Source organism: Pangasianodon hypophthalmus, chromosome 16, assembly GCF_027358585.1.
Source record: "Pangasianodon hypophthalmus isolate fPanHyp1 chromosome 16, fPanHyp1.pri, whole genome shotgun sequence".
NCBI lineage: Eukaryota > Metazoa > Chordata > Actinopteri > Siluriformes > Pangasiidae > Pangasianodon > Pangasianodon hypophthalmus.
The window spans coordinates 21316558-21332372 of NC_069725.1; the positions used below are offsets into that span (position 1 = coordinate 21316558).

At 40.2% G+C, this 15815-nt stretch overlaps 2 protein-coding genes across 2 annotated transcripts; one reads left to right on the forward strand and one right to left on the reverse strand.

Moving 5' to 3' along the window:
• Positions 1–3: 3 nt before the first annotated feature.
• LOC113530739 (steroid 17-alpha-hydroxylase/17,20 lyase) lies at positions 4–6805 on the reverse strand. Its single transcript, XM_026921016.3, has 8 exons — positions 6335–6805; positions 4882–5020; positions 3754–3983; positions 3404–3490; positions 2480–2662; positions 2225–2394; positions 1776–1879; positions 4–1444 (listed from the first exon to the last, which is right to left on the reverse strand). The coding sequence occupies exons 1-8, from the start codon at positions 6671–6673 to the stop codon at positions 1200–1202; spliced, it is 1497 nt and encodes a 498-aa protein (XP_026776817.2). The 5' UTR covers positions 6674–6805; the 3' UTR covers positions 4–1199.
• A 6416-nt stretch (positions 6806–13221) lies between these two features.
• On the forward strand, positions 13222–15645 carry egr4 (early growth response 4). Its single transcript, XM_026921203.3, has 2 exons — positions 13222–13499; positions 13770–15645. Exons 1-2 carry the CDS (start codon positions 13418–13420, stop codon positions 14915–14917), a joined length of 1230 nt encoding a protein of 409 aa, XP_026777004.3. The 5' UTR covers positions 13222–13417; the 3' UTR covers positions 14918–15645.
• The last annotated feature ends 170 nt before the right edge of the window (positions 15646–15815 follow it).

The following is a 15815-nucleotide window of genomic DNA, read 5'->3' on the forward strand; positions in this document are numbered from 1 at the left end:
TGTGTACTCGCTAAATGTGTGTGTGTGTGTGTGTGTGTGTGTGTGCGCAGTACTCTTGCATCTGTAGTGTATGTGTGATGACCACAGGCAAGAATTTTGAAATATTTTTTTTTCAGAAAACTCATTTACTATAAACCTACATATTTTTTAAACTACACAATAAATGTTTAAAATACGCAAATTTATAATGTTATGTAGTTTTTCTAACTTTCCAACACTGCAGTAAATCTAGTAAACAAATCATTTCCGCTACTTGCTTAGATTTTGTGATGACCATGTACAGAGGGAATTAGTCCCTCTGAAAAGAAAAAAACTTTTACAAAAATACTTTTTTTTATCAGTGGAATTTAACAACTGAAATGAACAATATTGTAAAATTAATGTTTGTGGTAATCACAGTGGATGGAGACAAATTTGAAAACCAGTGAAATATAGTTGTTTAATCAGTGAAACTTCCAGCTTATTCATTCATCATTTGTTCATCTGAAAGCAAATTATAGCTCTTACAGAGTTCTAATTTTTTTTTTTTTTTTTTTTTACAAATATTACAAATGTTAGTGTGTTACCTAATAATAATATTTTGTTATATAATTTAAACAAACTGTTTAACTTTTTAAAGAACAATTGATATAAAAAAAAAAAAAAACATGCCACAGAAAATGCATTTTCAAGCTAGGCAATCCTCTTACCAAGTCAGTAAAGTCAGTAAAAAAAATGATCCGATTTTCCTGTACTGTTACCTTCAGCATCAGCTGAACACTGAGTATCACTTGATGGTTAAACTCTTTAAAATAAGAATCACTTACATTTTAAATATAATAAAGTATGAATAAAAATAAAAATCAATCCTAACAAAAGAAAAAACAGTCAACTTTCTTCACATGTAAACATTTCCAGTTTGCAAAAATGAATTTCTTTTCCAAATCCAATTCCAATCTTTTGTTATTTCTTACAGGATCTGATATCCGATATGTATTCTCCAGAATCCGATCCACCAGTTTTTTCCTGGTATCTCTACAAATTTTGTCTTAGATGTTTATTTTAACATCTAACAGGTTTGACCTGCATATACTGACTTGTTAAGAAGATTCCTGTTAGCCTTAATTTTTTTTTTTAGCTGATGTTTTCTTATAGCATACTGAATGAACAGGCTGCACCTAGAAATAATGTTGATATGGTTATATCATTGCTGGCTGTGTTCAATGGCGCAGTTTTACTGTGACCGGGTAGCGTAGTGGTTGAAGCACGACTCCAGAGCGCCCACACAGGTCAGGCAGGGAAGCACCACAAGGGACGCTGAAATGAAACCTCTGCAGAAGACAGCTGAGCAACAGGAACAGCTCAATCCGGGCCAACGATTCGCCCACACACACTCTGGGCCCCGCCCCAAAGGGAAGGTAACTGGGTGGAGTTATCCTCTTACCCATGTCATCCAGGAATCTGTCTGAGATTGGGAAAGAGGGAGTAAACATGCTACAAATATCCAGCATACTTTTAATAACTTTATTGGAGTAAATTGATGAGTTAGTCACATGCTAAGATGCTAGAAATAGTGTATTAAGACTGAACACTGCGTATGGATGAAAATTGTGCATCGAGATAATTTGAATAAAATTAAGTATTCTTAAAACAATAAAAATAAACTTTCACATTAGCTAAATAATTCAGTTTAGTTTTCCCGGTGTAAGATCCCACACTGTTCAGCATGACAGGCTGTGGCGGTTTAAACATTTAGTAATGCATGTGTGGTGTAACAGTGTGTGAGCTGTGTGTACCTGGTCTGAATTGGTCAGGGTTTTCCCAGTGTTTTGGGTCATGGTGGATCGCCCAGATGTTCACCAAGACTCTCGTTCCCTTCGGAACATCATGACCTCCTAAACTGCAAAGAGCAAGAGATTTGTTGTGTAATTTCTCATTTCTGGCTCTGTATTAATGCAAACAAGGCAATAAACATGAAAATCAATCCCACAATTTTTCAGGCAAAGACAGTGTCCAATGATTTGCTAGAAACAACTAAAGCTTTACAGGCTCCGCCACAACAAATTCGTAATATCGGAAAGTAATATTTAGCTGTAAACATAACAGTATGTTATTTTATTTTTAATGTTAGTGGTTGGATTTGGCTTTGCATTCCTGTCTTATCTGTATCTGTGCATCACCATGGTGACCAGAAGTTTTTCCTCTTTGGTGGCACTAGTGATCTCTGCGGCATTGCCATGGTTACCTGGTGTCCTGCATAGCAACATGGGGGATGAGGATAGGACTGGCAGGGCGAATTCTCATAACCTCACATAACACGCTCTCCAGGAATGGCAGACTGGTCCTGTCACTCAAAGAAGGGTGTCGGTTCCTGCCCACACACTCGTCCAGCTCGGTGTGAAGACGTTCTTGCACCTTCAGCAGGGCAGTAAGAATGCAGTGTCCTTAGAATAGACATTAGACATTGTGCTTATAAACTGTATATATGTGCATTTTGTACTTCTGGATAGTGTAGTAAGAACGCTATAGTCCAGAGTAAAGTGGTGGATGTGGTCTCTACTCCAGCTCCAAACGCTTCAGCTGCTGTCATCAAAATGTGATCATCTGTGACACCGCCCTCACCACCCGACCCACTCAGGAGAGCGTCTAGGAGGTCACGTGGTTCCCCAGGTGTAAGAGACAACTGCCAGGATTGATACAATTGAATTTATGAAATATACAACCTAAATATGCTTTGTGCTCAGATACCAGCAAAAGTCAAATTTCTAATAAACACTTTAAACAATACAGTCACAAGCAAGCAGCGATCTGCGGGGTCCAAGCATCTTTGCAAATGGCACCCCTAATGGCCAGTTCTTACCAAGTTCCACAGAACACTAAAGATAACATAGACGAACATTGTGTTGAATATACTGTTCTTGTTTCCTGACGTTATCTCAACGCTAACCCTGTGAAATCTTTTAACGTTTTCAGGAGGTAAATATACATCAGACATCACAGTTAGCTGGACAGATTGTTGCTAACAATAGACAAACATGGAGGCATCCATTTTTTCCCCCACATTGTAGAGGTTGGAAATTACATAATTCAAAGTTCCAACTTCACACTTCCCAGTTAAGTCAAGCACAGCACCAGTAATCATTAGAAATACAATGACAGATTAGCATACCGATGCAGTACACAAACTTTCAGTTTGACTGGACCTGTAGTTTCTGAGAAACAGCTGTTTAATGGATGACCACACCCTAAACTTTGTAGACTTCCTCAGAATCTTGCCCTGAAAATGCCTTTCAAGTTTCAAGTTTGCAAATTCATGAGTTATAGCTGTTTGAATAAAGTAGGCTTGTAAGAGGGAAATGTATAATAGTCTTGAAAAAAAAGATCTCTAATTACTCAAATGCAAGGGTGACAATTTATGCTCTACCTTATGCTCTTCCAGTTTCGTGGTCAGCAATTTGTCTCTGATATACACACAATCTCTCAGCCTGGCCAAGTCCTTATTGGGAAAAATCTGTGAAAATACATACAAAATGGAAATTTTCATATCACTTCAATATATACAAGATATACAAAGGATGTCAATGGCAAAAAAAAGTCCAAACAAAAAAACAACAAATACATAAAAACCCAGTAGTATAAAAAAAAGTCCTGACTTTTTGTCAGAAGAAATCTGTTGAAAACAGCTCCACAAGTTTCCCACAAATCTCTGTGTTACAGTGAGTTAAAAGGAAGTGCTATAGATGTGTAATTTTGATGATGGTTTCAGCTCCAAACCTGTAACCAAGGAAAGATATCCACAAGGCTTCCACGTGCAATGGTCTGGACAATACCGTCATTATATTCTATGACCTGCTGGAGCTCGGGGTCGTGGGCATCATAGGTCGACCCGAAAACCAGCCTGCACACCACATTGGTGACGGCTCGCATAAGCATTGGACCCATATCCACAGACTGCCCCCTGCAGGCCTGCAGGTCCGAACACAGGTTATCTGCAGCATCTAATACTGCAAACACAAAAACAGGACATATGGATAAAGCTGATGTATATCTATACAACATGTACTATGTACACATTAGGTCTTGAAGGTTAATTATTTTTATCTCTTAATGAATTTATTAAAAGATAAATATATTACCTTTTTGGCATGGTATATTAAAAAAAAATAATAATTAAAAAGAAAAGTAAGGAAACAAATGCAAACCAGAGGCAGATTTGGACATGATATTCTTTATGATGTTATTACCAATGGTACTGACGTAGCTAGTTAGTTTTATAATTAAACCTAGCTAACATAAAGTTTTTTTTTTTGGAAGGAACAATACCTCTTTACCTTGAATTATCTTTGTGCTGTTCACACAAAGTTACTTCATATTAGTTTTTTTTTTTAGGAGATTATTTAGTAGGATTATTTAGTATTTTTTGAAGGAGTCTCCAGTGTTAGCACTTTGTAACTTTGTCAGATGTAAAGCTGAAACTTTATGCTTTCCGACACAGCAAAGTCTTCAGGACAGAGGATTTGGTGCTGCGCGGTTTCTCAGTAACATGAAAAGCTGTTTTTTTGTCTTATTAGCTTCAAGAGAGAGAAAAAAGAAAAAAGAGAGGCTGGTGTTTCACATAAAAAAGTTTATAGCCGCAAGATCACGAGTGATAACACGAACTAACTTCACAACATTAAATGTAACAATAAATGGATAAAACATATCAGGATGTTCTGTTGTAGTTGATTATTTTCCTATGACAGCACAGCCCATCATGTTTTATTCCTTATATAATACTATTAATGAATATATCATCAATATATCAATGCATTTTGCTTACTTCAAGGGATGAGAAATGCATGATGTACGTACATGTGCACTCATCCTGCCCTTCTGTGTGTGTGTGTGTGTGTGTGTTTATACCAATAGTCTGGAGCTTGCTGGAGCCCTCCCCAAACAGCGCAAAGGAGGACTGCACTAGTCTGCGATGATTCCTCCACAGTGTGTTGTAGTCTGCAAACGCAATGTCTTTCCCTCCTCGAGTCAGCACGTCTGTGGTAACCTTGACAAATTACAGAGGACAAGGTTTCACAGGATGATCGAGCAGTGTGTGTGTGTGTTGGTAATGAGGAGGGAGGGCAGTGTTTATTTGGTGGTGAAAAATGCAGAACTAAGGTCGTTGTTGTATTTCACATCGGGAAACGTGTTCAAGCAAGAAGGTCAAATCAAGTCACTGAATGTATTCTGACCGGCACACAACTGGTCAGTGTCTATGTCTATGTCTTCTAAACCAGAGATCTGGGTTATCTATAGTGTAAAGTCTAATCCTGGAATGGATTGAAAACAAATAAAAATTTCATTTTCAAATATTCAGCACTATGATGAATATAATAGTAATATATACTTTATGTATTACATACAGTAACACATACTTTAGGACCTACAGTATGTTTCATATTTTTTTCTGTTCTATAAAGATTCATGTGCATCTAAAATGCATTCTCATCTCAAGCTTATGAACAAGCTTTGTGAACACCCTATTTTTAATTTTTTTTTTTTTGCTTACACTGAATCAAATAGCTAAAAAATAGAAATCTTAGTAAGAAATTATTATAAAATAAGATGTTTGTGATTAAACAAAAAGATCTTGATTGCTGTAATGAACACAACGTATATTTGTCTCACAATTAATGCTAGACTTCTCTGAGTCTTGTATCTCCGGGCTTGACCTTTCTTCCCACAAAGTGTAGTATTTGTTTAGTGCTTTTCTCTACAGACAATCCAGATATAGATTTAGACCCTTAATAAACAAGGCAGATGTGATAGTGGCGAGAACCCCCGCTCAAAAGGTTACCTGTCATCTACTAGTGGAATAGTGCAGTTATGGATTATTAGAGTACACAGATTTTGATTAAAGACAAACAGCATTAAGTATGTTCATTACAATCAGACTGTGAATAAAAGTCCTGAGATGAGCACATGACAGTGTGTATGATTACAGCAGCAGTTCCTGAGTACTAATTTACAGTATCCAGGAGATATTATTAACTGAAACAGAGTGACATTGGGCATACACTGATTTTGGGAAGTGAAATCCTTAGCATATTTACATGGTCCCATCCAGAAAGCTTCAAGCTTTAAGAAAAGCCACTTTAGTATCTCATTAGGACCTGAGAGCGACCGTTGTTCTATTTTATTTAGGAAACTTAGAAAATTTTTGACCCGCATTTTATCACAGAAGAAATAGTTAGTAATGTTATATGGTATAATTTCTCAAAACTCTATTTTGCCAACACAAACACATCCCAGATAAAGCCATTTTGTGAACTGAATAACAGCTCTAGGTGATATCCAAGCAGTATTAGTGTGTGCTCACCATCTTGGGCCGTCCAGCGAAGTCTTTGCCCCGGTGCAGCAGCACCTCTCTGGCCAGTGTCACCTTGCTCACCACCAGCGTGTAGTGCGGCCCCATGTACAGGCTGAAGAGCGGCCCGTATTTAATGGCCAGCTTGGAAAAGAGCAGATGTGGAGGAAGAGGTGAGCGCAGGTGCAGCAGGCTGCCTAGAACAGGCACGCTCGGCAAACACGGCAGCGCTGTGACACCTCCAGAGGACTGGCGCCGTCCCAGCATGCATTTCAACACAAGCAGAAGCAAAACACCAACAATGCAGTAGAGTGTTAGAGTCTCAGGGGAGCTGAATAGAGTGATGTCCATGATGAGTGTGTGTATGTGGATGGCAGTACAGTTGATCAAGTCACTGTTGATGTGTATGAAATGTGTTCTCTGTGTGTATAGATGTGTGGGAATGAAGAAACCAAGGCTCCAGCTCAGAGCATTTACAGTGCAGAAGGAGGCGGGACATTCACACAGCCTTCGTCAGGGGTTAAAGGTCATGGAGACCCTGAGGGTCATGGAACTGATAATAAACCTGTTGATGTGGTCATCATCTGCATCTCTCTATATCTATTTAGAAAAATCCATAAACTAATCAGTGTAAAAGATGTTCTTCAATACACATATAAATACAGTATTTGTGTATATACTTTAGGGGTCAAAGACAAAGAAAAGATCTTAAAGCAACAAAAAATGCCACTTTATGTTTTAAAAATTGTAATGCCTTTACACTGAATGACTCTGTACTTTAGAACTTTTTCTTAATATTTTATTTATTTATTTAAACACCTCAAAAAGGGTCAGTGGAATATATATCCATATTAATAATTATTGATTGATACTTTATGCATAACCCATAATTCTATTCTGTAAAGCCAGTATTCTGGAAAACTTTACTTCTTTTTTTCCCATTTTTAAATACCATTATGGGAAAACAAAAATAAGAAATATCTCTGTATATTAAATTATTATTTATTAATCCACAATCTGATTTTATATATTTGCCCTATCAATTTTTAAATATGAATCTGATTTTGAATCTGATACACATGATAGTTATAAAAAAGTATATTGTGTATATTTGCTTTAAATCAATTATGCCAATGTGAGTGCACAATGACTTTATACATATTAAAAATAATATAAAGGGTTATAAAATGCCATTGCAATCCATAGAATGGATTCTTTCTTTCGGGTTTTTTGTAACTTATCCCACATCAGCCTTGAGAAATGTTCTTTGTTAAAAGTCTTTTTTTTAGTATGTATGTGTCCATATGTTATCCCTCTTCTTGTAAACACGTGCTCATATCAGAAGGCAAGAGAAAGGTATAGAATAGTCTATATTTAATCAGTGATTTCTGCTTAATGATCATCTTTCATCTTTTTGAAATCTTTTTTTTTTCTCTTTCTGTCACCTGTTCCTCCATCTGCTTCATATAAGAAGCTCTTCAGTCTCTGGTGTGTGAGCAGTGTGGACTTTTGACGCACATTATGACTATCAGTGCATGTGTGCCAGACTCGCTTTCTTAGTCAAGGCCATGTACATCTCTTAGCCAAGGACTCACACACACACACACACACACACACACACACACACTGCGGACAGAGAGAGAAACGGATCTGTAAGATGAATGTTTCAACTCTAAATATAACCCAGTGTGTCAGAGATACTCAGATGTTCACATGGAGGAGGACAGAAGTACAGTGTCTCTATGTGCGCTCACATTCTTCTAGCAGCATGAGACTGAGCTATGATCAGCTTTCTGTTGCTCTAAACTCTAATCCTGTCCATTAATGACTAATTTCAGATATAAAATTAAAGATGGACCTGTGTTGAACCATACTTTCACCTTCATCTGGCCCACGCAAAGCAAACTTATTCGAATATGGCTGCCAGAACAAGATATGGACCTGAAGTTATTTTACAAAATGAAATGCTACAAAATCATTAAATATAGTTGATTGCATCACTTCTGGCCCAGAATCCAACTTTAAATGCAGCTGCATGCACACTGTAACAATAGCCAGACTATAAAAAATAACCCAATTTGGGTCAATTTGGAAACCCAACAAGTTTTTAAAACAACTTGTGGGTAAAAAATGATTACATTACTGGGCTAGACACCAGTGCTGGCCAACAATCCAAGATAATGTTTCAGAGAAACGTGAGGTAATTTTTGACTAGAAGTAACATTACCATTAACATTATTATTTAGCAACCCAAAATTATGCTAACTATAAATATGATTATGTCAGAACAGAATCTAATCTTTAAATGTTGTAAAATCTTTTTTTAGAAATGATTTGCCATCATTGCCATAACAGTCCTTTATGTCCTTTATAAAATTAGTATATTTCCATGTATTTTGAAAATGGTGGGTTATTATTACAACTTAGTTGCTGGGTTTAGCGTGTTGGATTAGGTAGGGTTCACGTGACTCAAATTGGATTGATAATGGGTAACTCTACATGCTGGATCGTGAATGTGGATCTGAAAGGGAAGAGGCATGGACAGTGTTGCATCAAGATTCATTTTCTGGAATTTTCCACTGCATCTGTCATGCTGCAGTCTGAAGTATGCACTGGATGCACTGAGTCAGTAAACTCTCTATAGTATAGTATAGAATGTATTCATGATCGCTGGGGAGACCCTGAATTTTCTTCAGCAGTCTCAGATGCTAAAACTGTTGTCTGGCTTTGTTCACCTGAACTTGGATGTGATGAGTCCAGGTCAAGTCCTCAGAGATATGTACCCCAAGGTACCTGAAGCTGCTCACTTTCTCCACGGGGGTCCCACTGATCTCGAGTGGGGTGTAGTTCCACTGTTGCCTCTACCTGAGGTCCACAACCAGCTCCTTGGTTTTGCTGATGTTCAGAGAGTGACAGTTAGCCTGGCACCAAGCTTCCAGTTTTTCCATCTCATCAAGGTAGGTGGCCTCACTGTGGTTGGAGATACTGGATATTGGAGAGCTACCCATAACCACTATGTCTTCAGTAAACTTGACTACAGAAGTGGAGCTGTGAGAGGACACATAGTCGTGTGTGTAGAGAGAGTAGAGCAGGGGGCCCAGGACACAACCTTGTGGGGCTCCAGTGCTCAGGGTGATGGTGAAATCAGCTGCAACTGCAAGCAATGAAAGTTTCTGTTCATATTTAATTTATAATTTAACTAAAGTTTTAAAAATTAGATTTCTGTATTAACTAGACATTATGTAGGAAATAACTTTTTAAGTGTAGTTTGGCTCGCTAGCCTGCTAAATGAAAGTAGCTAATGTTATCTGAGGGGGAAATATGGCTGAAGTTGACTTTTTGTAATAAATAAGGCAAATTCGTATTTTTTGTAAGAATATTTTAAGGATTAGGTTAAATTCTTACATAAATATATTTACAGTTACCATTAAGGTTCCTAATTTTGGATTGTTACATAGGCTAATTATTAACAAATTGGGTTAACAATCAACCTAGCATGCTAGCTCAACATCCTAACCCAAACTCACTGGGTTAAACAACCAGGTGGATTAGTCCAAACGGAATCCAGAGCTGGATTTCCAAATTGACCCAGAACTGGGTTATTTTTAGGCCAAGCTGCACAGTTATTTTAGAGAATATAAATCATATAGGTTGTGTTTCAGTGTCGTGTGCATGACATGAATACATGAGCCCTTTTCTTAACCAGTTTTGTCACCCATTTTGCATATTAATTCAACTGAAAGGCAATAACTGTCTAATTATCGTCGTGTTGCTCCTTACATTGTTTAGAATGACTAATACATGCACAAAGTGTCTATTTTTGCCGTGAGAAAGAAGACAACACGTCTGCTGTTTGCTAATCATTGTCGCTAGCTGGCTAATGCAGAGGCGAGCTCATTTCACAGACTGCCATTTCCGCCTCTGGAGGAGCAAGCAGCAAGCAGCAGGCAGGCGCGCGCTCTGTGGGCGGGACTATTTCGGGAAGGGAGGCGCGGAAAAGCCGCCTCGTGCTGACAGCTCGCGCTGTGTGTAAAAGGGAGCGGGTGGCCCCGGTGATCTCCCACGCGAGGGGATTCACACGAGGGAAAAATCCTAAACAAAAACGTCGGAAAACACTGTGAATCACGGACATCTCTATTTATGTAGGGTACAGTACCATTTATGGTCAACATATCCGGAAGCAGAAATATAATTTTAAAAGTTTCAGTCCCACAGTGTAATTAATTTTTTTTTTTTTTTAATTTATTATTTATATTTTTTATTTTTTTATTTTTAGTATTTTAAAGGTCAGCCTCTACCGTTGTTATCGTTTGTCAAGCTACAGTGTTTATAATAATAATAATAATAATAATAATAATAATAATAATAATAATAATGTCACACTTACAAACCGTAAAGACTCATTTATATTAATGTTAATATTATTAATATTTACATTATTAATAATGTCAACCTAAATTCCAGTAATGTCTAACTACGAAAAGTGCTGTTTATATGATTTTTTTCAATCTACATTTTAATAAAATGCAACATATTTTGGTTCTATAAATAGTTAATATCATAATAATATGATGGTCTTTATTTGTCTAATGAGAGTAATATTCCATTAGCTAATTATACCCTTAAATATCTTTTTTTTCCCCGAAAGCCTTGAGAGCAGATGAACTGAAGGATTCACTCAGAAAAAATAAAAAGGTGTAAAGCATATAGTGTATTTTTTTTTAATTAAAGCTAGATAATTGGACCATATTGATCCTGAGCTTACTGTCTGTGCACAGTTTTGCACATCTGCCGCATGTCTGCATGGGTTTCCTCCAGGTTCTCCAGTTTCCTCCCAACCTACCAAAAACAGCCTACTTGTAGACGGCTTGACTTTGAGAAATTGCCCCCAGGTGTGAAGAAGTGTGTGAATTTGTGTGTGTACGGTGCCCTGCTATTGGACTGGCACCTCATCTAGGGTGTTTTCCCACCTCACACCTAGTGTTCCCAGGATAGGGTCTGGATCCACCGTGACCCTGACCGGGCTAAAGCGGTTACTGAAAGTGAGTGAACTGGAACATAATTACCTTTCAATGTAAAACTTTACGTACAAAACATGATGATGATGATGAGGATAGTGACAATGATGACGATGACGATGATGATGGTGATGGAGATGATGATGATGGTGGTGATGATGACGATGGAGATGATGATGACGATGACAACAATGATGATGATGATGATGATGCTGATGATAATGATGATGATGATGATGATGATTATTATTATTATTATTATTATTATTATTGTTGTTGTTGTTGTTGTTGTTGCTGCTGCTGCTGTTGTTATTATTATTATTATTAGTAGTAGTAGTAGTGGTAGTAGTAGTAGTAGTAGTAGTAGTAATGGCAGTATTCCAGAGTTATGAATGACGTTTGAACTCATATTATCCTGCAAAGTGCTTAGTGTCTGCACATGTTCAGCATCAGTAACACAATGTCCATGATTAACTTTTTTTGTATATTCAAGTCAAGTCAAGTGGCTTTTATTGTCATTTCAACCATATACAGCTAATTAGTACACAGTGAAATGAAAAAGACGTTCCTCCAGGACCATGGTGCTACATAAAACAACACAGAACTACAGGAGACTACACAGTATTACACACAGATATTACAGAAAAGGCAGTTTATCAGCGTTGTTAATGTGACATATCATGGATGGACAGAGTTTTTTTTTTTTTTTTGTAAGACTAGATCTACATATTGTTTTAAACCAATGCTGTGAAGTTTAAGCGTTATGGACAAGTGACATGTCTGAAACTATAGAGCTCACACAGCTGCATGGCTGAATATGGAGTAGTATAACAAGTGCATTGGGGAACAGCTTTACAACGCATTTCATGAATCCACGCATGAATCTGGATGGTGTAGTAAGCTGTTATACTGTTACACCGATGTCTGGCTGATTCCTCCCAGTGTAAAATCGTGCGTTACATAACACGCAGTAAAACGGCGCCATGCTCCACTAATCTGATTTCATGCACACAGGTATGCATGCATGGCTGCAGCAGAGATTTCAGCACCTGCCAAACCCACGCTTTTCAGGCATTATGCTGTTCAGCAGGAATGTAGTCTGGCAAGAAGTTCAGCCATAAATTAGGATAGTTTTGACCTAAATCTGAGAGGATGCCTAGGGATGAAAGATGAGAGCGCGGATGGCGGATGCTGCAGCCGCAGTGTTGTGGTCGCTGTCCGCGGTGCTGAAAGCTGCACACAGCCGCAGCTTCTGCTGCAAACCAGGGCGACTTGTGGATCTCAGACCAGCCTCATGTCTTTTGCATTCATCCTGTTTTGTAAAAAATAAATATATACTGGTTTTAGTTCAGCGAGCAAGAAAAAGCAATCACACCCTGTAACGCAAAAAACACAAACAGGAGCTATTAAACATCTATGCAGATTTAAAAAAAAAAAAGAGCTGGCAGGATGTATTTGCATTAATGTGTGTCAGATTGGGTTTATAAAATCACTCCTCTATACGCACATTCAGCAGTGGAGATGCTGTAGCAGGTTTAATGGCGGATTGTTATTAGGATAAGATTAAAGGCTTTGTTGTTTCACTAGACAATATTTTCCACAAACAGAAGACATTTAGCATTAGTGTTTAATAGCAATCCATCCACAATCAGCTCAGTCTCCTGTTCAGTCTGTTTTACCGCATCGGTCTTCAGGACAATCGCCTCTGCGTCACATTCCCCCGTGCCCATTTTCGGAGGGGGAAACCCCGTCACATCCTCTGCCCATGTATGGGCAGCAACGGACCGAAGTCGGTACACGGCGGGGAATCCTCGAGCCGACGTAGATGAGAGAGAGGCGGAGTCCCGGTTAAGCCGACCGGTATAAAAGAGGGACGAGGGATTCCGGTAAACGTAGCGACGGCGAAGAGCAACCGAAGACCCACCGAACGATCTGCGCCTAACGGGAACGCACAGGGAATCCCGAAACCCAAACCGGAGATTGATTACTTCTCACTCACACGCTGGCGGATTTGATCGTTTGATCCGTGACTTGTGGATTTGCACCGCACTTTTTGATTCACAGCCAAGGAAACATTATGATCAGTACAGTGGACTTCAGCGCGCTGGACTTTCTCTGCGCAGCGACGGAAAACGGCGCTCAGCCCGAGCGTGATGCCGGTAAGTCCGCGGCATGCATTCCACCAAGCTTTGCATGAAAACACATCTAAAGCAAATTACAATTTTGACAATTTTGAGTTTTGTAGAAATAGTAAAACTGATGCATATCTGTAGCCTAATCGATTGATCTAATTGATGCACAGATTTCATTAGACCCAAAGCAGTGAGTCATATAGTCTATGCATCAGTAGGTGCAAGCTTATGTAATGACACCTCTCTCTCTCTCTCTCTCTCTCTCCCTCCCTTCCTCTGTCACTCCCACCCTCGCAGACTTTGAGGGGCTTCTGAAGCCTAAAGTTGAGCAGCCGGATCCTGCTTTCCTCCCAGACCTGAGTGAAAGCTCGGCTGACGGTCTGCCTCCTTCCCCGCTCACATACACCGGCACCTTCCACACCGAGCCAGCCGCGTGCAGCGCGGACGCGCTCCTCAACATGATCACGGAGATCGTGGGCATCTGCACAAATCCCATCTATGACAGCCACCGCGATGACTTCTCGCAGTCGGTGGCGAGCGCGAGCTCCCGCGGCGGCGCGCTCTACAGGCAGGGCTCGGTGGGCTCCACGGGCAGCTCCACGCCCTCGCTGGGATCCCCTGAGCCGCTCTGCAACGATCCCTCAGATGACTTCATGGATGTGGCGAGCCTGCAGCAGCTGTTCCCGGTGACTGTTAAAAAGGAGCGCGAAGAGGACTGCCGCGGCTGCGACTTCTTTGATGAGTTGCGGGTATCAGACACCCGCCTCTCAGATCAGGACGCAGACCTGGACGACATCATCGACCTGCTTTCCCCACTCTGTCCTGAGACGGACTCTTTGGACACTCCTGCTTTGGACACTTGGATAAAACAGGAGCCGGTTTGCGCGGAGCAGTGCTCACACAGCGCTCCTCTGAGCGCCTCATCAAACCAAACTCCCGCCACCACTCCATCCACTCTTACCGGAAACGCCTTCTACAGGGCAGCCTTCCCCAACGGCCAGGTGTTTGATCTGAACTGCTCCTCGGTGCTGGACTCTCTGCTCTTCTCTAACGCTTCAACCACCAGAAGCCGAGGTCAAGCGACTAAAAAGGGCACCAGGAAGGGCGCCCCGCGTGAAAAGCCCTTTTCCTGCCCGGTGGAAAACTGCGATCGTCGCTTCTCGCGCTCTGACGAGCTGAACCGCCATGTGCGCATCCACACTGGCCACAAGCCGTTCCAGTGCCGGGTGTGCATGCGGTGCTTCAGCCGCAGCGACCACCTGACCACGCACATGCGCACGCACACCGGTGAGAAGCCCTTCTCGTGCGACGTGTGCGGGCGCCGCTTCGCCAGGAGCGACGAAAGAAAGAGGCACTGGCGGGTGCACCTCAAGCAAAGGGAGAGGATGCAGCAGAAAGCCGAGCTCTTGGCTGCACGCGCTTTCGCCTTACCCGGACTCGTGTGAGCGCGCGCTGTTGAGACTAACCCTTTCTGTTCACCCGCTATGAAGGAAAGCCTCTGGTTAAAGTAAAGCACAGTTCACCTGCGCGAGCCGGTTCACCAGATGGAAGCGTGAAGCTGAAAGTTGCAATCACGCAAAATCCGGGGGATTGACTGAAGAGAAAAGTGGCGCTATTTTTCAGCACTTCCGGTGGACTTCCGGTGCGCAGGCGCCGCGCTGTCCCCGCTTTGACGAGGTCATAAATAACTGCACATAACTTGGACTCTCCATCGACTGTCATTTTTTTGCCATTAATGAAAATGCATGTTTTATTCAGTATGTTATTAAAACTGTATGGCACTGCTAGACCATGTCAGCATGCACATGATCCAACTTTCTATGGTCTCTGTGTTGTATTTTGATACTTCATTGTGTATAAATCTGAAACTAAAGAAGCCTATATTTGTATATTTTCGATGGTTATTTTTCTACTGAACAAAATGAGAGAAGAATATCTTCTTATAGATTTTATCTGATTGTTGTATTCAACTTTTGACACTGGAGCGCGCTTGACTGGTTCCCTGCGAACCAAATGCAGATGAAGACATCAACATAGTAGTTGAGTTTCAGTAGCACACATAGTTGTGCAGATATCTTTTTTTGTCTATTTGCCTTTAAAAAAAACAAATGTTACTGTGCAATGCCACGCTGTTTAAAGCCTAATGGGTATTCCAAATAATTTATGAATGAAATAAAATGGACTATTTATTGATTACATTTGTTACATCTGATTTATTCTCTCTCTCTCTCTCTCTCTCACACACACACACACACACACACACACACACACACATACATATCTTTTTTCATAGTCTTGAACTTCACTTCCACCTCTTATATATTTCCACAGCGCCCTCTGCTG

What these genes read in the sequence shown, in the direction of transcription:
- LOC113530739 (XM_026921016.3), bottom strand. Translation starts at nt 6,673, where the DNA reads ATGGACATCACTCTATTCAGCTCCCCTGAGACTCTAACACTCTACTGC. An exon ending in TCTTACTACACTATCCAGAA is followed by an intron (nt 2,395 to 2,479) that starts GTACAAAATGCA and finishes GCCCTGCTGAAG; the next exon opens with GTGCAAGAACGTCTTCACAC. An exon ending in CCCTGACCAATTCAGACCAG is followed by an intron (nt 1,445 to 1,775) that starts GTACACACAGCT and finishes TCCCAATCTCAG; the next exon opens with ACAGATTCCTGGATGACATG.
- egr4 (XM_026921203.3), top strand. Translation starts at nt 13,418, where the DNA reads ATGATCAGTACAGTGGACTTCAGCGCGCTGGACTTTCTCTGCGCAGCG. An exon ending in TCAGCCCGAGCGTGATGCCG is followed by an intron (nt 13,500 to 13,769) that starts GTAAGTCCGCGG and finishes CCACCCTCGCAG; the next exon opens with ACTTTGAGGGGCTTCTGAAG.